Source organism: Physcomitrium patens, chromosome 7, assembly GCF_059467195.1.
Source record: "Physcomitrium patens ecotype Gransden chromosome 7, ASM5946719v1, whole genome shotgun sequence".
Classification (NCBI taxonomy): Eukaryota; Viridiplantae; Streptophyta; class Bryopsida; order Funariales; family Funariaceae; genus Physcomitrium; species Physcomitrium patens.
The window spans coordinates 14,872,415-14,891,719 of NC_143416.1; the positions used below are offsets into that span (position 1 = coordinate 14,872,415).

The 19,305-nt window shown below is 41.7% G+C and overlaps 2 protein-coding genes and 1 long non-coding RNA gene across 17 annotated transcripts; 1 reads left to right on the forward strand and 2 right to left on the reverse strand.

Moving 5' to 3' along the window:
* Positions 1–66: 66 nt before the first annotated feature.
* Positions 67–1,210, reverse strand: LOC149988579 (uncharacterized). 2 transcript variants are annotated; one of them, XR_016504240.1, is made up of 2 exons: positions 922–1,210; positions 67–615 (listed from the first exon to the last, which is right to left on the reverse strand). It is a non-coding gene; the product is annotated as an uncharacterized LOC149988579 (long non-coding RNA). The 2 variants fall into 2 exon arrangements; XR_016504241.1 differs by having other exon boundaries at positions 972–1,171.
* Positions 1,211–1,694: 484 nt separating this feature from the next.
* LOC112284561 (pyridoxal kinase) lies at positions 1,695–6,755 on the forward strand. Of its 14 annotated transcripts, none has more exons than XM_024524451.2 (14): positions 1,695–1,860; positions 2,273–2,369; positions 2,726–2,819; positions 3,138–3,242; positions 3,417–3,500; positions 3,670–3,743; positions 3,968–4,032; positions 4,212–4,275; positions 4,489–4,554; positions 4,906–4,962; positions 5,426–5,470; positions 5,672–5,725; positions 5,864–6,016; positions 6,418–6,755. In XM_024524451.2, the coding sequence occupies exons 2-13, from the start codon at positions 2,292–2,294 to the stop codon at positions 6,005–6,007; spliced, it is 930 nt and encodes a 309-aa protein (XP_024380219.1). In that variant the 5' UTR covers positions 1,695–1,860; positions 2,273–2,291; the 3' UTR covers positions 6,008–6,016; positions 6,418–6,755. The 14 variants fall into 14 exon arrangements, with proteins under 14 accessions (XP_024380219.1, XP_090108221.1, XP_024380216.1 ...); XM_090252095.1 differs by having other exon boundaries at positions 6,526–6,755; XM_024524448.3 differs by having other exon boundaries at positions 1,703–1,860; positions 2,210–2,369.
* An 858-nt stretch (positions 6,756–7,613) lies between these two features.
* On the reverse strand, positions 7,614–11,674 carry LOC112284812 (phospholipase D alpha 1). Its single transcript, XM_024525071.3, has 3 exons — positions 10,777–11,674; positions 8,804–10,652; positions 7,614–8,684 (listed from the first exon to the last, which is right to left on the reverse strand). The coding sequence occupies exons 1-3, from the start codon at positions 10,963–10,965 to the stop codon at positions 8,242–8,244; spliced, it is 2,481 nt and encodes an 826-aa protein (XP_024380839.1). The 5' UTR covers positions 10,966–11,674; the 3' UTR covers positions 7,614–8,241.
* Between the last annotated feature and the right edge of the window lie 7,631 nt (positions 11,675–19,305).

The window sequence follows — 19,305 nt, forward strand, 5'->3', positions numbered from 1 at the left end:
TTTCCTTGTGAGACATGGTTTGATGTTCTTTCAGGTTAAAGAAACAGTATGAAAAAATAGATGTAGAGTAAAAGATAACCATAGACTCTTACCAACCACAGCGGAACTAATAACAAGTAGTTGGTGGATGCGTCACAGGCAATCTCCATTTAACATTTAGAATTTTTGTTGAGAAGAACTTAAGAATTGTGCAACATTGGGATTATCAATCTGCCCAGTTTGACTAATCCACTTTGAGCTAGTCTAAACTGGCATAGTTTTATTACGTGCATCAACTTTTAAATAGTTTCCGGTTGCACCCAGTGTCTATCGCATCCATCCAACGGGACATAGAACTCGATTTTCGAAGACTGCTGACGAATACTTAAAGTCCGCTCCCCAAGTTCTGTTTCCGGTCTAGTACCCATCAAGTAATTGAGCTTCCACACTAGCTTCGTCTGGTGCACCTCGGAAACACCAAATTGTCTGTGCATGTCCACGAACTGCGACAGGTATAGGATTGTCACGGATAAGCTGTTATGGTGAAGAATCACATAGAACGATTTTCGGATAGGCCAGTATTGGGGTTTGAGATTATGAAATGGTGTGTCCGATTACAGCTGTTGACACGCAGTCCTTTACAACAACCAACCAGAGCCCATTTTAAACTTTTGTAACATACCCGATTCCATGAAACAGAGGACGTTTTCTACAGAGGAACCTATCCTACTATTTCTAATGAACAAGACATTTGCATTGAAAGTGCGGCATGAAAATTCAAATGTACTCTAATCGAGTCGTTGCAGAACGATGTACTCTATCAAGCAAATTGAACTCTTAGAAGAATACCAGAAAGATAAATATGAAGATTAAGCAATCACCATGACATCTTTTTTCTTTTTAGTGGAACACATTGGAACAACTTGAACCTGAGCTTCTTACAACAATAGAAAACTTGATGCCGTTGTCCAGAAACAGTATGTTTAGCTCACATCAAGATGGGAAGACCGGTGAATTGGAGTCGTAGGTTGGATCCGCAACGTTTAGAAAGCTCTGGCAAGGAAACAGTAATCACGATGACATAAACGCCTGCTAAGAATTCAACGTCAATCGGCAGTATGTTATGTAGGCAAACTAGTCAACAACTTCATAGAGGGAGTAAATACTATTCAGGTTTAGTCCAAGAGTTTGGACATTTACAATGCTATCCATGCAGATGCAAAGCTCCTTTTAAAGATCTGGGTTCTAATCGTGTCCATCACCAGTTCACGCAACATCCACCCAAATCACGTGGGGTTGAATGGATGAAGTCAGCAAGTTTTGTAAGGGGATTGTCAACGTTCTTTATCTTGGATTGCTCCATTGTTGCTGGTTGCCCGTCTCAGGGGGTAGTTGTTGAAAACATTGATTATTTTTTTTTCAATTTTTTTTAATCTAGTTCCTGGATTAAATCCCTAGGCTACAAATTTTGAAAATGCGCTTGTTGCTTGTTCTCCCCATGTTGGGTGTCTGCATGATTGGACGTTTGTTGTAGCTAATCGTTTGTAAGTTTTGGGAATTGGGTATTGGTGCAGAAGGGTGAGAAATTACACAGTGTGTGCACGAGTCTGGTGCTTCGACACATTCGTTACCCACAGCAGGATTGTAGGATCGGACGACATTCATCTACTGTGACAATTTGTGGCTTCTAGCTTTTTCTAGCTTTTTCCTGTCTCATGCCGGCGCTTACGCCGATCCAGTCTGTTGTTGACGATGATGAGGACGATGGTTTTTGGAGAGAACTTGTGAGGCGCAGAAATGTCGTGGTTTAGAACGTGAATTTTCAACTCTTCGTTCAAGGCCTTGCCGGATTTTCATATTTCCTTTCACAATAAACTGCAGGTAGTTAAAATTATTCCCTTCTGTTGCAGTGTCCTTGTTCTGGTGCTCGCCATCGACGGTCACACGTGTGTAATCGGCTACATCAGCACGGATTGCGCGTGTTGAATTTGATTTGCTTTCGGGTTGTCGTAAGACCGGCGTGATGGTTAACCTTTGAGCATTAAGTCACTCTTGTTCCCAACTTCGTTATCCAATGCAAGTTCCTGCTATCCACAACATTGCCCAATGCCATCAAGTTGTTGTCCTCATGTAATTCTTTGCCACAGTTTGTTACAATTTATGGTGCTATCGTAACATGAGGAGTTGGGGAATTTGAATTGGCAGTTTTGTTGTCTTGTTCAAGACGCAGATTTAGGCTGTCAGTGAGATTGTGGGGTGCTGAAAGCTAATCGAGTTGCGGCGTGTTGGTCAGAGCGCATCTAGAGAACAACATGGCACCCACTTTGTTGGCCGACGTAGGTTTACCCTCAGCTGGCCGTGTGCTGAGCATCCAATCTCACACCGTACATGTAAGCTACATCTTAATCGCGTGATACCTTTCATGTTGCCGAATTGTTCTTGAAGGATTTCTCAATTTTATATTTTTTTGAAGCATATTGCATGGAAATCTTAGATTTTTCTCTGGTTACTACTTCGATAAATCGGCTTGTGAAGCAGATAGGAAGCACGTCAATTTGTGTTTTGGTTTCGTCATTGTTAATCTGGTTGTTCTGATCTGTCAGTTTGGAGGACCTCTGCAATAGGGGTTTATAGTCATAAATTGCGTGTAACTAATGTATCTTTTCTTGGTTGATTCTATTTTGTTTGGTTTTGGCTCTGTAATACGACATTCTATCCCAGAAACATGTGACTTTGTTGGGCGCAGGGTTATGTTGGAAATAAAGCAGCAGTTTTTCCGTTGCAAATTCTAGGGTTTGACGTGGATCCTATCAACTCTGTTCAGTTCTCCAACCACACAGGCATGTTTCCTTGTCTAAATTTTCGTAATTTCCTTCATTCTTTTGACTCTTGCCAAACCTCTTGGACTGGAACGATCAACCGGTGTCTACATTTCCAAGTTTCGTCTGTTACCTCTTCTAATGACAGGAGTCCATTCCAGCTATGGACAGTAAGCTGAGGGCATATAACTTGTACCGTACTACCTGCTAATATTTTAGTTCGTTTCAAGGAATAAATGCTCATACAGCTCTTACAAAGTAAGACTGCTCATTAAAGAAACATCATGGTGGTGTGGGGACTGATGGAGTAGCAGAGGGTGGGGAGAAAGGAGATTGCAGGTTATGCAACGGTGAAGGGGCAGGTGCTCGACGGTGAACAGTTGTGGGCGCTTATTGAAGGCCTTGAAGCTAATGATCTACTGCATTACACTCATCTTCTGACAGGTCTTGTTTTTTCCTTTACATGTCGGTTTAGTTTGATGAACCGCAGCTGGTAATGTCATCGACCGTCTTTTATTTGTGTGACAGCTACAACGAGAAGGTGATTTGCTCGTTCATTGTTATTTGGAATCATGAGTCGGTCGTTGGCAGTTCATATTGTCTCTTTTCTTGAAGCAGGGTACATAGGATCAGTCTCTTTCTTGGAAACTATATTGCGCGTTGTGGATAAGCTCCGATCTGTCAACCCAAACCTTATTTACGGTATCGTGTCTCTACTCTGCTGTATTATATCACCGAGTCCTTGTTTATTGTAGACTACAATCAAACTCCTGACTTGCAGTGAATATATTTCATTCAAACTGTCCGTTAAAAAATCACTTGTGATGAAGTTCAATTATGTCTGAATCATGTGTGTTTCTCTTTTCTCCAGTATGTGACCCTGTAATGGGCGACGATGGCAAGTTTTATGTTAAACCAGAACTTGTTCCCGTGTATCGAGAAAAGGTGCTCTCCTTTCAACCGCTTCTTTGAAGTATCTTTGCTACTTTTTATTTTGTGTCACATTCTAGTGGAATGTGTGTGATATGCTGTTTGGAACTGTATTGAGTGTTATGACTTTGATACGGTTCAGGATTTTTTTTCCTCTTCGATTTTCAAACTATAAAAATTTGATGTAAAAGAAAAAGAAAAAGAATTTGTTTGCAAATAATGAAATTCTTGAATTTTAGGTAGTTCCAGTGGCGACTATGCTCACACCTAATCATTTTGAAGCCGAACAACTCACTGGGCGCCGGTAATGTTACTTATTCCTATTTTGAAGAGGACGACCTTGTTTTCCTTCATGGTCTTGTATTATGACATGCTTAAATTGTGATTCAGTGTAAAACACTTTTGTAGTGTTTGGGAACCGCTTAGTAGTACCCACATGCGTTTTGCTTGTGTAAAGGAAATACTGAAGGTCAAAGTTGGCAGTATTGAAACAGAGGCAGATGCATTAGAAGCTTGTATTGCTCTGCATGCCGCAGGTCCTTCAAAGGTAGTGGTCTCACTCCTGCAGTTTCAAGTGTTACATCTACTGTTAATTTTAACTCACAGAATTTGTCTTGCCTGAGGCTGTATATTCTGTATGTTCCAAAACATGACAAATGTATACTCATGTTGCTCGTAATTGTTGGCATCCTTCATTCACCTTGAAATACATAGCAAATTAGCTTTGGATGTTGTGAAAAATTGGATGTTTTGTCTGCAGGTAGTAATCACAAGCTTACCAATTAATAACATGCTCACTGTCGTAGGCAGCCATGTTCAAAGCAAGGTGAGTATCATTTTCTGGGCAATATATTGGGTGTGTCGCAAGGATTAATTGAAAAGATGCAAGATGTTCTTGATTCATATTTGATGTAATTCCTTTTGCTAATGTTTTCTAGCAGCTTCTGATGATTCTCAGGAATTAGATGAAGTTTAGGAATATTTTTTACTGGCTGCTCTCTCATGAAAGTTTTGTTTCCGAAACTTTCCTTCTCAGGTCTTGTGGAATCTGCTGCATGTCTGTACGCTATATATTTCTTGTTTTAGAGGGTGGGCATTGTGTCTTTGTCATGTGAGCAATCTTTTTTGAGAATTTAGTTTGTTCAACTTTTCGTGGCGACGGGGTTGTATCATACAGGGGAAGGCACCTAAACAGTTCAAAATAATTGTACCGAAGCTGCACTCATACTTTACTGTATGTCCTCAACATGCCTTGATTTACGTCTTCACAATTTCTTTGTAATCAATTCAATCGACATATATTATTTTACGCTAGAGCAAAATTGATATAAAAAATGAACAATTTGGGGTTACAAATTTGTCATTGTGATAGTTGTGCTTAGTTTACGGTGGATCATTCTCTCATCCCTTCACCATTGTGTTGTATTGGGAAGTTTGTGCTATCTAAAGCTGCGATAGTTTTTGGCTTTGAATTATTGTTGTTTGGTCCATGCATCTATTGCTGCTACTCTTTTGTACTTTCACAATTTTTCAAAAATAATAAGGCGGATGTTTGAGTTCCACAATGTTGCTCTGAACGTTATGTGTTTTCTGTCCACGTAGATGCAAAATAGTTTTCGTATCTTCATTGTGACAAATTCTATTTTGATCGAGATACACCTCCTGATACTCTCCCTTCATGTACATTTCAAAAACAGGGCACTGGAGATTTAATGACGGCACTTCTACTGGGATGGAGCCACGTGAGTCTTGTCGTCTTATTCTCCAATTGGCGAAGAAGCTGTTGTGTTGAACTTTATTTGCTTCGCCTGAATTGTTTTCAGAAGCAGTTTTAAATTATGGGATTCGCTGTGGTATTATTATTATACCGGCTCTTGTATCCCCAAAGATTCTTAACTAGAGGTGGATGCACATGAAAATGGAATTTTGGATGATTTTTGCAGAAATTTCCTGACGATTTGGATAAAGCAGCAGAACTTGCCGTATCCAGCCTTCAGGTAGAATTTGTGGCTAAAGTAGTCCCTTATCAAAGAAGAATTTGTAATTGTCTTTGAACTTGTAACCATTTTTTAGGTGCTATTGCATGCCAGTTTTGTTCGCTTAGAATGAACTCCTCACAACTAATTCGCTTGCAGGCTGTGCTCAAGAATACAATTGCGGACTACGACAAGGCAAGGGCGCTACCAGCACCAAAAACCCATCAACTCGAGCTTCGCCTCATTCAAAGTGTCAACGAATTACGATCTCCAGAAGTAAAATTTCCCGTCGAAACTATATGATGGCGAAAGGTTTGATTTCTTATTCATTCCCTCTCTAATCTACTACCGCTATTCCCCCACACAACCTCCTTCCCAACCTATTATCTGATTATGAAGCCATGCTATTTTGCTAGTTGTTAATACCGTATTGGTAAAAGGTTGCAAGTTGCTAAGACCTTGCAGGGTGTGTGGGTTAGCGTAGCTTCATGATAGAAGATTTGAACATATCAATTATTGTTTTAGGTTGTCTGAACTCACACCCTCCATGTGAGTGGTTCTGCGTGGATCCACGAACTTAAGATAAACCTCCTGGTATCAAAGTTTTTGATGTTATCAACAGGCTTTTGGATCATCTTATTGGTGCCTAAAACATTGAGTTTCGTGCCCGTCTCTGAGATTTGATTGAATTTCTCTGGATTTTGACCTTACAGATCCAAGTCTTCCATACCAAGAGTTCTGCAAGGCTGTCAGGTGTGATGATTCGTGCCAGCCTGAGTTACAGAAACGTAAATCTAAAATCGTGAATGCTCTGCATACAGGTTCATACATCAAAGGAGTATCCCTGATATATAGGATCGTTATTTGGGTCCCTCTGTTACAATTAAGGTCGAGTCCAGAATGGCTTCTTATCGCTGACTAAGCCTGCTCCGTCTAATTTGTAAGTGCTTTGCATGCACACATTGATGAGATTCTCCCCACCCATTATCACTGTGTACCAGGATGGTACATAATTTACTGCAATCAAAACCGACTCGAGCATTGCACCTTATCGAAGTTTCTTTGTTTTGGGTGTGAAGAAGGATTGCTGTTCCAAGTAATATCTTCACCAATTTAGAGAGGGTAGTTGCATTAATTGTTGTTTTCGTTTTTTTTTACTAAATTTATTAAGACCTCATGACCAGTAGATGTATATAGTTTTGAAGATAAGGATTTAGCAATATGCGAATTTGTTTTGCAAAAGGTAAGACTATTTATTTTCCAAAGAAATCTGCTTCATCAGATTATAAGTGTCAATTGACCTTTGATTACTCTTTTCTCATTAAATCAACAAAAAGAACAAAAAAGGAAATGTTAAGTCAAAACTTTGAGTACGAACTAGACATTTTTCCTGACGAGTAAGGTAGCGTTTGTAAATAAATTAAATCTATTATCAAAATGGATTTATGCAATTACCTACTAGTTATCACGTGGTTTAGTTTTGTATATATATGCACACACACGTGTGTATGTGTCTGTCTCTTTTCTTACCGGTGCATATCATACAAAGAAGAATATGCAGTGGAAGTGTTTTTTGAGGCAAGTTGTATAATCTCAAGTATTTGAGAATATTTATTCATTCAGTAAGATAGGATCGTTTCTTCCTGTCGTCAAAATGGTTTCAGATGTTGAGATCGTTTTTTTTTAATATTTTATTTCAATATCACTTATAATACCACCATTTTATTTTTTACTTCACTTGCCATCAAAAGGGCCACGTAAGAAGGAAATTTAAAAAATCTAGATAATTCCCATTTTTCTACATCTTGTTAACTCTCATTAACAAAACTTTTTCATTCAAAAAAGTAATATTCTACTTATTCTTTCATGGCATTATTTAGTTTTTTTAATGAAATGTTATCCAAATAAATAAATCAATAAATAATAAGCAATCATGTAAAAGTGGGGAGCTCAGATGAGTACAAAGTGCAATTAATCCTAACAAATATCACACTTAGCCCTAACATATGGGTAATGACGCTGTCAATGCTGCTCTGTCGGCGTGCGTCGGTGACTGGGGGGACAAATCTAGCGCGACGCGGCTCGCGATTGCAACAAAATTACACAGCGGACGAGCTTCCCCATGCAAGTGATTGGCGTTGGTCTCAAGCATCATCTCCACACACGATCTGTGTTTGTTTGCTGTTACATTTGTCGCAGCATCGATGGTTTGGCAGCCCAAATGGGTTTGCAATGTAGCGATGGATTTTCCAAATACGGCTCACGCGAGCTCGTGTCCGCACTGCACAGTCTGAACGTTCCCGCAACACAGCAGTTGAGATGAAACGACGACGAAGCCGGGGTTCTTGTATGCTCGATGAAGTAGAAATGAATGCGGCGCATGAAGTCACCCTGCAAGTCGGAGACCGATTGAATGTTCTAGCTCTAAGAGCACATTAAATGGTTATCATACACCCAATTGTACAAAGCGCAGAAGCTGCCGATCTGCTGATAGCTTTACAAGGGATCGATGATTGGGAGTTCGAGCTGAATCGAGGTCAGACTGTTAAGATCTTTGGGTATGTAGGTTGGTGAGCTCCCAGGACGGGTCCCTCCGAGTCGGGGAAAAGCTCCTGTCCCGGGATGGCGTTGATGCTGCCGTCTTCTCCGACGACGTAGGGGTATCTCATCAAGTGCCCCTGCATGTCGACGATGGGCGCTGGCCGTGAGTATTCCTCCCAGTAGCGGCTCGCGAGCTCGTTCACTCTCTGCATACACTCCCGCGTCCATGGCTTCTGGAAGACTTCCTCCTGGTAGCCCAAGTGCTCAAACCAAGTGGATACTCGGAAGCCGTGGACTACGCCCCGAGGCACCCCGTCCGCTGCGCCGGACATCGTGTGGTGCGGCTGAAACGCTCCCATGGCCATTTCCGTGTCTCGACCTCCGTCCATGGATCGCTGGTTGATGTTCGCCGACCCGATTATCAAGTACTCGTCGTCCACTGTTCGTCAATCTTCGACGTTAGGCTTTTCTGGCATAAAACTTAATCCCCGAAAGCAGAAACAACTTGTGAAGAAATAAAAAAATGGAGCGTAATATTGCAGGGTTGTGTTATCTTACCAACCATTATCTTCGCATGGCAGTATATCATAAACCTTCGGTTCTGTTGCGATTTGTAGTAGTCAGTGCCTTCCTTCGGCGGATGTGGTGGTATGTATTCATTCGGCTTCACAGCCTCCCGGTTGCCGAGGCAGTAGAAGCTCAGGTAGCGGGTCATATCCTCATGAGCTCGATTTATATCTTGCAACGCCTTGTTAATGATTCTGTACATCATTTCTAGGGTTTTCCTATGCCACAGCATGATGTCCTGACCAGACAAGCTTGTCGGTGCACCATCGGGCCACAAAGGATTGACGACGTAGACGCTGAAGTCTTCGCCAGCGCGAATCTTGCTCGCGATTTTAAGCGCTATCTCCAGGGGTATGAGTTGCGCGCAAGATTCGTCTCGAACAGCCGGCTCCCACATGTGAGAGCTGCCCAGAAAATACTGATTCTCGATGTATAGGAATCTCTTAGCTCGCCGAATGGCTTGAATGTATGCGTCTTGGATGCTCCTCTCGGTTACATTTCCAGCTGCTTGACGCACTAGCCCCGCCTTGAAGATCTCAGTTTGAGTCTGCGGAAAATCCACTCCGGAGGTCTCGTCAAGAGAGCGGAACAGCTGCACGTTCCATGTGTCACAATCGTCCTCCGAAGTTACCGGGGTAGGAGGGCAGAAAATCTCCCGGTTCTCTATGGACACCAAAAGATGCTCCCTCATCTTACCGGCCTGCTTCAGCCACCGCTGCCGGAAATTTTCGTGAACATCCCATGCTATCTCCCCCTCAAGCCGGGAGTAGCAGTCATGCCAAGGCTCTCGAGGTCCGCCGTGAACTAGCGCAGCTCCAACGATGCTCCCCTGATGGAAATCATGCTTGAAAAGCGTGTCAAGATGCTGGAACAACGGATGCGCAGGATAACAATATCTCCCGTCGCATAAATCTATTCCCCCTTGGAAAGCAAGTACTCTGCGCGGAGCTAGATGTGGAGACGGTAAGGCGGGTGCATCCATGCACACCACCTTCTGGTGATGCGTGAAGATGAAGCCCGTGATGAGCTTAAACTCCTTCGCTTGAGGTTTACGGGGACACAACAAACAGTGCACTTTCGTATGCCGAAAGTACAGAAACGTGTCTTCGTCGTGTGAATTCATAACACCAGTCAGAAGATGGTTGTTGTTAGACTTATCGTCCCATATCAGCATCAGGACGGTGACGCCCTCGTTGGCCTTGCGCACCAGTAGCTCTCCGAAGGTCTCCCCTAAGTTTCCAGGTAAGGGCTTCCCCTCCTTGTCGCGAATGAGCGCTATGGTCGCGTTAATAGACCACCCAGCCACGTAAATAAACTTCTTGGCTTCATTCATGGCGTGATAGACAGCTTCCCAACCTTTCTCAGGAGTATAGAATTGTCCATTGTCGAGCTTGATCTTAGGGCTGAAAGTCTCGTCGATGTGTGCGTTCTGGTAGGGGATCACCTTGCAACCCTTGCGCATAGGGAAGAGCGTATGTGTAACCCCCTCAAATGCACCTCCGGCAACGCCGACGTTGTAGTATTTGTCATTGACAGCCTGTATGAAACGCAAGGTTATGTGAAACTTCGCAGTGCCCTCATGGTCGCCTGCAAGCTCAAACCATCCATCGATGGTCTTTCCTTTCAGAAGTTCCTCGGTCACGGGAATCTTGGCCGTTCCCATGTACACAGCTCCAGAGTATACAAATACGTTGATAGAGGCTACGAGGTGAGCACAGAAGACGCGGAAAGACTCCTCGAATTTGACTCTTTTCAACCTCTTGACAGCTCGAGTGCGTGCCACGCGCACTGGGGGTAGCTCAACAATGGCAATCACGCCTCCCCAGAGATCGTCAACCTTCTGCAAGATTCATTGTTTGTACCCATCCGCGGTTAGTGGCAGACTCTGTTCCCGACGGACATGGCCGAGACAGTGGAACTGACTTCAAACAGAAACACATCATCTGCAAGGATCGTGAAGATACCCGGAAAAGCTTCAAAAATCCCGACGCCACAACCTCGTTGAGAGTGATCTCTAGAATCCCGTGAAGCAGCGTCTCCGTCGGCGATTCGGCAGGAGGTATCCCTGGGGGCCCGGGGAGATGCTTACGCTTCTCCTCTAGGGATACACACGCACAGCATTTTTGGACTGTTTTGCCATAGCTATTACCCATGGCTACTCACAAATACAAAAGCCAACTACTCTGGCAGGTTGAGAGGTCGAACCAGATTACTTCGGAAAGATTGTACGCAAAATAATTCTACCACAACGGCAGATGTTCTTTAATGGCCACAATGTCCTTTTTAAGCAGCTCGCATACGCAGAATAATCCACCTTCAAAAACGAAAACACCGTTTGTATATTCCCCTACACACACTTTTCACCTGCATATTGCGACCACAACTAACTCGGATTTCTATCTCTCTCTCTAAGTTGTAAAATATGGAGCTTCAGCATCTTCATAGTCGAAAAAACAGCTTATGTCTAGGCCATTTCTAGTTATCAAGTTAGTTGCTCTCAGTAACCCCAAGTTCTCATCTTTTGCACCTCAAACCAGACGGTAGTGATTTATGTTTCAATCGAACTGCGCAGCGCCTGTACTGAAATCCCAGACTTTCTAAAGCAACCAGAAACCTCAACATTCAAACAAAGAAAGAAAATCTGAGCTCATCACCCCGCTCGCAGCTCCAAGTCTAGGTCCCAACTGAGACACTCCAGGAACTCTCCACAGCCAGTTTTCCTGCTGATCGAACAACCCGTCACCTCACCATAGACAAGACGTCCAACACAACCTGGCTAATTCTATATCGCATTGAACTCCCCGCACCATGCCGTGACACAAACCCCAGCCGTGGAGACTACCAGACACTGGGAAAACAGGCCCCACAAACTGCAAAGTAAACCAGGTCTGATCCACCTCGTCAGTGGAGACCATGTGCGGCAGACAAAAAGAAGGGTGCCATGCAGGCGCAGCTAACAACGCGACAAGTGGCGAAACTTGAGAAGGGGCAAGGAATGTGCCGGATCAAAGGTGCTCCGGAGCATCATTTATCGGCACCCACTTCTGGCGCTGACTCCGAAGTGCTCGGACCCAAGGCAAAAAAGGGTCACCACGCCACTGTTCCTCGAAACCCGCTTCCCACCTCCCTGTGCCGAAATCGAGATTTCCAGTCCAACCCCCGCCGCATCTGGTATTCACAAGGCTACGAGGTTACTCTGAGCAGGACGTACGCTTTGTTCAGTTCCTGCACCTCGAGGTTGTATCGCTTCTACATCGAAGTGGAAACAGCGTCACCAGATCATGTGGACTGCACAGAATGATCACTGAACGGAGTCGTGATGGACAGTGAGAAGCAGGTTCTACTTAGAACTCTTAACTCTACCGAGACGCGACCAAGCGACTCTTCGACGATTAAACAATGGCGGTACAAGTTTTTAGATGGATTGAATTGTGGGATTAAGCTTCGATACACATCATCTGTGCACTGCAACTGGCCTCGGGCTTGTTGAGAATGTTTAGAAAGGCACAAGAGTAATAGTAAGTCATACACACACACAAGAGTAATAGTAAGTCATACACACACACAAGAGGGTTTCTAAGGAGAGAGCTTCACACACACATCTATTCATCTCGTAGTAAGTCATACACACACAAGAGTAGTAGTAAGTCATACACACAAGAAGGTTTCTAAGGAGAGAGAGCTTCACACACACATCTATTCATCTAGTTGTGTCTCATATACAAGAAGAGAAAAGAGGAGAGGATAAACAGTACTTTTCCATTAGACTCTAAATACTGTAGCTATGGTAATTACTATAGTCTACAGTAAATATTATGAAGAGCGCCAGCTACATTTAATGATCTCAACACTCTTCTTCACTCATCATAATATTTACATAATATAAAATTTGTATAGAATTATGATCTATACTTTTCTGTGATCTTGGAAGATCAAGAATTGTTGCCTCATTAAAACCTTATCTAGGAAAACCTTATTTTATTTAAAGACAAAACCATAAATGAAGGAAAAAGAGTACAACATCATTTTCTTTAATTATTTAAAGAGCTCATTAACTTTCTTATTTAAGAAAACAAGTCACCGCATACCAATACTATAAGTGACTCGACGATGGTTGCTTAATGGGAGAGCTTTGGTAAAGAGATTAGCAAGGTTATTTGTAGATTCAATTTTCTTAATTATAAGTGCTTGATCAGTAATCAAGTCATGAATATAACTAAAATACTTTGGATCAATATGCTTTAACCTGTCATCTTTAATGAAACCAATTTGCATTTGTGTAATACAAATACTATTATCTTCATGCAAGATAGTTGGAGAATTATCATATGAAAATCCATAAGTTGTTTGAATGAATTTATCAATTGATCGCAACCAAATACATTCTCGAGATGCTTCATGTAAGGCAATAATTTCTACATGGTTGGATGAAATTGCAGTTATTGTTTGTTTCACTGATTTCCATGATATTGCAGCTCCATGTCTTAAAAATACATATCCTGTTTGAGATTTAGCTGTTGCAATATTAGATTTATATCTTGCATCACAATATCCAACCAATTTTGGATCTACGGATTTTGTGTAATATAATCCCAAGTCTTCAGTACGTTTTAAATAACGTATTAAATGTTTGATGCCATTCCAATGTCGTAGTGTTGGACGTGTACTATGTCTTACAAGAACACTAACTGCAAATGCAATATCTGGTCTTGTAGATGTAGCTAAATACAAAAGTGCTCCAACCGCTACGAGGTATGGATATTGGTTTGCCAATATTTCCTCCTCCTCCTCGTATGGGCGGTATGGATCATGACCATCACAACCACATCCAACCATTGGTGTGGACAATGGATAATCATCAATCATATTAAATCTTTGCAAGATTTGTCTAATATATGTTAGTTGGTAGAGAAAAATACTACCATCTGTAAGATGCATAATCTAAAGACCAATGCAGAAAGTTGTTTTTCCTAGCATTTTCATCTCAAATTCACGTATAAGTAGGTTTGTAGATGTAACACATGCAGATGTAGTGCCCACTATGTTAAGATCATCAACATATACAGTGATGATCACAAAACCAATTTTATCTTGTTTGATAAATAAACAAGGGATTAGTGGATCACTTATAAAATTATTTGTAATTAAATAATCTCGAAGACATTGATACCACATTTGTCCAAATTGTTTTAAACTATACAAGGCCTTACATAATGTCACGGACATAAAATACAGACTTGAAATCTAACAAGAAGTTCAAGAAGAAGTAGCAGAACTAGATTAAACAGATGAGTACAAGAACAACACCAGAAAGGTGAGCTAGAACTCCAAGAGATGTGTTGTCGAGACTGAAGAACTCTTCAACCTCGATCCTTATATATACTCCTACTTAGGAAGCTTCTCGAGCTACTTCTATTAACTAGGAAGCTTCTAGAAAGTTCTAGGGGATTCCTTTCTAGAAGCTTCTAGAAACTTCTCTTCTAGAAGGTTCCAGAGACTTCCTTTCTAGAAGCTTCTAGAAACTTCTCTCTAAAAGGTTCCAGAGGCTTCTCTTCTAGAAGGTTCCAGAGGCTTGTTTTCTAGAAGGTTCTAGAAACTTCTCTCTAGAAAGTTCTAAGGAATATGTCCCTAACATCACTCCCTCCTTTAGCTTCGAGGTCTCTGAGAAGCAATGTTGTTGATCAGTACCAACGCAAGAAAATGAAGATCTGTCGCATAACTTCTGTTATGAACTCCAACTGTTGTTCACGAGGCAAGTGGTTCATCGACCCTTGAAGCCAACGGTAGTGGCCCATGCCTTCGACTTCTGACCAAGCATGAACTTCCGTGTCCTCATTGTGAAATTATCCTGCAAACACGCCTTCTGGTTGACCATCGTAACCAGGCTTGATCTCAAATACGATCACCAGTGATCGGTTACTCGGTATCCTCCGTCGTCGTCGTGGTACATGTAGTTCTTCATCTCGAGGTCGCCTTCGTGAGCTACTCGGTTGCGATACTCTGACTGGCATAGTATCTATCTCTTGGCTATCCATATCAAAAGACCAAACTACGATCTATCTTGGAGAAAATAACTACATCAACTATGAATTTTGCTGGTGCTCTCCCCTTTTCTTATATTGTTGGGAGAACAAGCTTCAGAAAGAAGCTATCATCGAATTGATTTAGGTTTATCAGGATGTCGTTGATGAAACTCCTGTACCTTTTGTGGCGCATTTGCAAGATTTTCAGCTGGCTCCCACGTTCGCTCATTAATGTCATAGCCGCACCAATGAACAAGATATTCTAACTTTCTCCACCTTCGCCGTGAATCCAATACCTTTTCAACCTCATATTCTTCGTGGTTCTCGATTTCAATACTAGGTGGCGGATATTGCACTCTTCTAGGAAAAGATGACTCTCGATAAGGTTCCAACAGAGAAACATGAAAGACTGGATGTACCTTCATAGAAGTCGATAACTCCAGCCGGTATGCCATTGGATTAATTTGCTTCTGGATGATAAATGGTCCCAATCTTCGATAGTCCAACTTATCACATGGTCGCTTGGTCTTGATATTTCGTCGAAGAAGCCAGGCTTTGTGTCCAACTTTGAAAGTAGGTGCTGGATTTCGAAATCTATCTGCAGACGTCTTATAGGATTCTTGAGCGGATTGTAATTGAAGCTTCAACATAGTTTGAAGCTCTGATAGTTGTTTCGCAAATCCTTCAACTGCTGGATTGTTATTTATTGACGGACTCAGCAAATCAAGCTTCGGATGATACCCATAGTTGGAAAAGAATGGTGTGTATTGAGTCGATGCATGGAGGGTGTTGTTATATGCAAACTCGGCTAGCGGTAGATATGTGGTCAAATCGTCTTGCTGATAGTTGATGCTGCATCGTAAGTATTATTCTAAGACTTGATTCACCCATTCCGTTTGGCTATCAGTTTGAGGATGAAAAGCCGAAGAAAGCTTGATATCCACCTTCAGTATCTCAAAGAGAGATCTCCAAAACTTTGACACGAACTGAGTACCTCAATCCGATATGATATCATCTGGTAGTCCATGATATCGATACACATTATCGAGAAAGAGTCTTGCTGTGACTTCACTAGACGATGTCTTCTTACAAGGAACAAAGTGTGCCATCTTCGTAAGCCGATCTATCACGACAAAGATGTTGTCAAATGAGTTTGATGATGGCAAGTCCGTGATGAAGTCCATAGAAATTGAAGACCATGGTCGACGTGAACTTGGCAATGGCTGTAGAAGTCCATAAAGGCGATGCCGAGGATTCTTAGATCTTGAATAGATGTCACAAGAGAGGACAAAATCTTTCACATCCTTCCACATTTGGAGCCACCAAAAATCTCGAGAAATAAGCTCCAAGGTCTTGTTGAATCCAAAATATCCCGCAGCTAGAAAATCATGGCGAGATTGAAGAACTCGGAGTCGTGCTAGTCCTTTTGGAATGTACAATCGCTCTTCAAAGTATAAAAGATCTCCTTCCACCTTGAACTTGTCGTCATTGGTACGTTGCTTGATATCAATGGCTACTGAATCTTTAATGGTCATAGCATGTACCTGATTTAGGAAGTCAACATCAAATGATACAATAGTAGCACAAAGTTGAAATCTCTTTGGCTTCAATAACGTTGTACATTGTTGATCAAACGCTGCTTCTCCAGCCTTTGGTGCAAGATACGATCTCCTTGATAAAGCATTGGATAGTCCTTGCTGCCTTCTAGATCAATAAGTGATAACAAAATCGAATCTAGATAGCGACATATTCCACCGAGCTTGACGCGGATTTAAAACTCGAGCCGTCATGAAATACTCCAAATTCTTGTGATCCGTATATACGGTTACTGGATGTGCAGCTCCTTCAAGAAAGTGACGCCATTCTTCGAAAGAATCCACTATAACAAGAAGTTCCTTATCGTGGATCTCATAATTGATTTTAGCAGCAGAGAACTTCCGAGAATAGAATGCAACTGGATGGAGCTTCTTATCTTCACTTATTTGTGAAAGCACAGCTCCCAAAGCAAAATCTGAAGCATCAGTTTCTAAATTAAAGGTCTTTGTAAAGTCTGGATGTACCAAAATTGGAGCTGTAGTAAATGCTGTCTTCAAATCTTGAAACGCCTTCTCCGCCAAAGGTCCCCATTCCAACTTATCCTTGCATGTTAATCGAGTGAGAGGAGCAGCAACTTGAGAATAATTCTTGATGAAGATCCGATAGAAGTTAACAAAACTAAGAAAGCATTGTACATCTCTAACCGTCTTCGGAACCTCCCAAGACATGATTGCTTCTACTTTCTTGGGGTCCATCTTCAAACCTTCCGTAGTCGCAATGAACCCCAAAAATTCCATCTCCGTCTAGTGAAGTAAACACTTTTCTAATTTGGCATACAGTCCTCGCTTGCGTAGTTTCTCCAAGACCAAACGAACATGCTCTTCATGCTCTTCCTCGTTTTTAGAGAATATTAGAATATCATCCAAGTAGATGACAATAAAATCGTCGAGGTGTTCTCGAAAGATGTCATTCATCATATGTTGGAAAACCGATGGAGCATTGGTAAGACCAAAAGGCATGACATTATATTCGAAATGTCCATACCTTGTACGGAATGCTGTCTTCCACTCATCTCCTTCCTTGATTCGTACGAGATTATAAGCTCCCCTTAGATCAATTTTTGTAAAGATCTTCGCACGTCCAAGTTGTTCTAAGAGACTAGAAATCAAGGGTAATGGGTAACGATTTTTCTTTGTTACCTTATTGAGGCCTCGATAATCCACACACATCCGTAATGATCCATCCTTCTTCTTCACAAATAAGATGGGTGCTCCAGCTGATGATTTTGAATGAAGAATGAAGTTCTTGGCTAGATTCTCGTCAATGTACTTTCGTAACTCTGCCAACTCCGTTTGCGATAGATTGTAGATTGGGCCAGAAGGTGGTTGTGCTCCTTCTTGCAAGTCTATGGCACAATCATATGGTCGATGTTCCGGTAGTATATCGGCGTTCTTCTTTTGAAACACGTCTTCAAAATCTTTATATTGCTCCGGTATACTTGCTGTTGAGATCTTCTCCTCGATAGTTGGAGTCGCATAAATGACAAATGGAGTGCATTCCTTAGATGATCTTATAAACGCTCTTGCTCCAATGAATAAGGATTTCTTTTTTCGAGGTTTTTTACTAGGTTTTTTCTTGGGTGGTTTTGTGGGAAAAGTCATCTTCCGCAACCTCCAATCTATCAATGGATTATGTTTTTCCAACCAAGAAAGACCAAGAATAATAGGATTTGATGGGGTTCTAATAATATTAAAAATAATATGACTACTATGGTCTTTAAACGTTACTTCTATAGGTTTTGATTCATGGGTGATGCTACCAGACAATAAAGGTCGCCCATCTATGACCTCAACATGAACAGGTTTTGATTTTTGTACTAAAGGAATCTTATGACGCTTTGTAAATTCTTTGTCTAAAAAACAAGCAGATGCTCCTAAATCTAGTAGTGCTAAGGTTCTCAGTTTTTGAGGGCCGATAAACAGAGGGATTGTAAAACAAAGTGCAGGTTGGGCAGAAAGAAAGGAACCTGATTGTTGTTGGGATATTTCATTGTCCAGTCGCACGGTTCCTATTGTGGCTGGGCATCCTCGTTTTTCTAAACAAATACTCCCCTAGTCTTGACTATGCCTCGATTTTACTTTTTGGGACAGTTTCCAACTTTGTGGCCTTCTCCACCGCAATATAAGCATAAATTTTCCTCCATACGTCGCTTTTTTTCTTCTATAGTAAGAGATTTGATACGTACCGCATCAATTTGCATGTCTTCCACCTCTGAATGTGAATTCACACTGCTTACCGACATAGTTGGAGCATGGTGAATTGTATGTTATCTTGAGCGTTGGTCTTGGCGACGTTGGAATAGGCGATTATCACACTTCACAGCTTGGCTAATGGCTTCATTAAGCGTTCGTAGATCAGGAAGAGTTAATAGCAAATCCTTCACATCATCTCTTAAATCCCAATAGAATTGACTCATCAACGCTTCTTCATCCCAATTGATGTCGCATACTAATTGCCTGAAATTCGAAGCATAGACTGATATAGAACGCATCTCTTGTCGTAGCGATCGGATCTTTGTTGTAGCCCATCGAACCTTATCGTGTTCACCAAATGCTTCCGCAAATGCTTCCAAAAAGGTTTCGAAGTTGTTTAATATGGATGATCGTTTCTCAAACAAAGGAGCAAACCATGATAGAGCCTGTCCCATAAGTAAGGTTCCAACAAGCCCAACACGTGACTCCTCCGTTAGATATCGTTCGGGCTGTAAAACTGTTATCAATCTGATTTGATTGACGAATCCTCGAAACTTGGAACGTGTTCCATCAAACTTATCTAGAAGGCTAACTCGAGGCTCTTTATGTTGTAGAACTAGTGGTTCTTGTTGAACCTGAGGTAAAGTTGTTTCTCCAAGTGCCGAAATTTGAGGCTGGTGTA

Excerpts from the sequence above, each read along its gene's own strand:
- LOC112284561 (XM_024524445.3), top strand. The coding sequence starts at position 2,054 with ATGCAAGTTCCTGCTATCCACAACATTGCCCAATGCCATCAAGTTGTT. Across the intron at positions 4,033-4,211 it reads GAACAACTCACTGGGCGCCG|TATTGAAACAGAGGCAGATG; the intron begins GTAATGTTACTT and ends CAAAGTTGGCAG. Across the intron at positions 5,471-5,671 it reads TTCTACTGGGATGGAGCCAC|AAATTTCCTGACGATTTGGA; the intron begins GTGAGTCTTGTC and ends TGATTTTTGCAG.
- LOC112284812 (XM_024525071.3), bottom strand. The coding sequence starts at position 10,965 with ATGGGTAATAGCTATGGCAAAACAGTCCAAAAATGCTGTGCGTGTGTA. Across the intron at positions 10,653-10,776 it reads GATTTTTGAAGCTTTTCCGG|AAGGTTGACGATCTCTGGGG; the intron begins GTATCTTCACGA and ends TGAATCTTGCAG. Across the intron at positions 8,685-8,803 it reads CCATGCGAAGATAATGGTTG|TGGACGACGAGTACTTGATA; the intron begins GTAAGATAACAC and ends ATTGACGAACAG.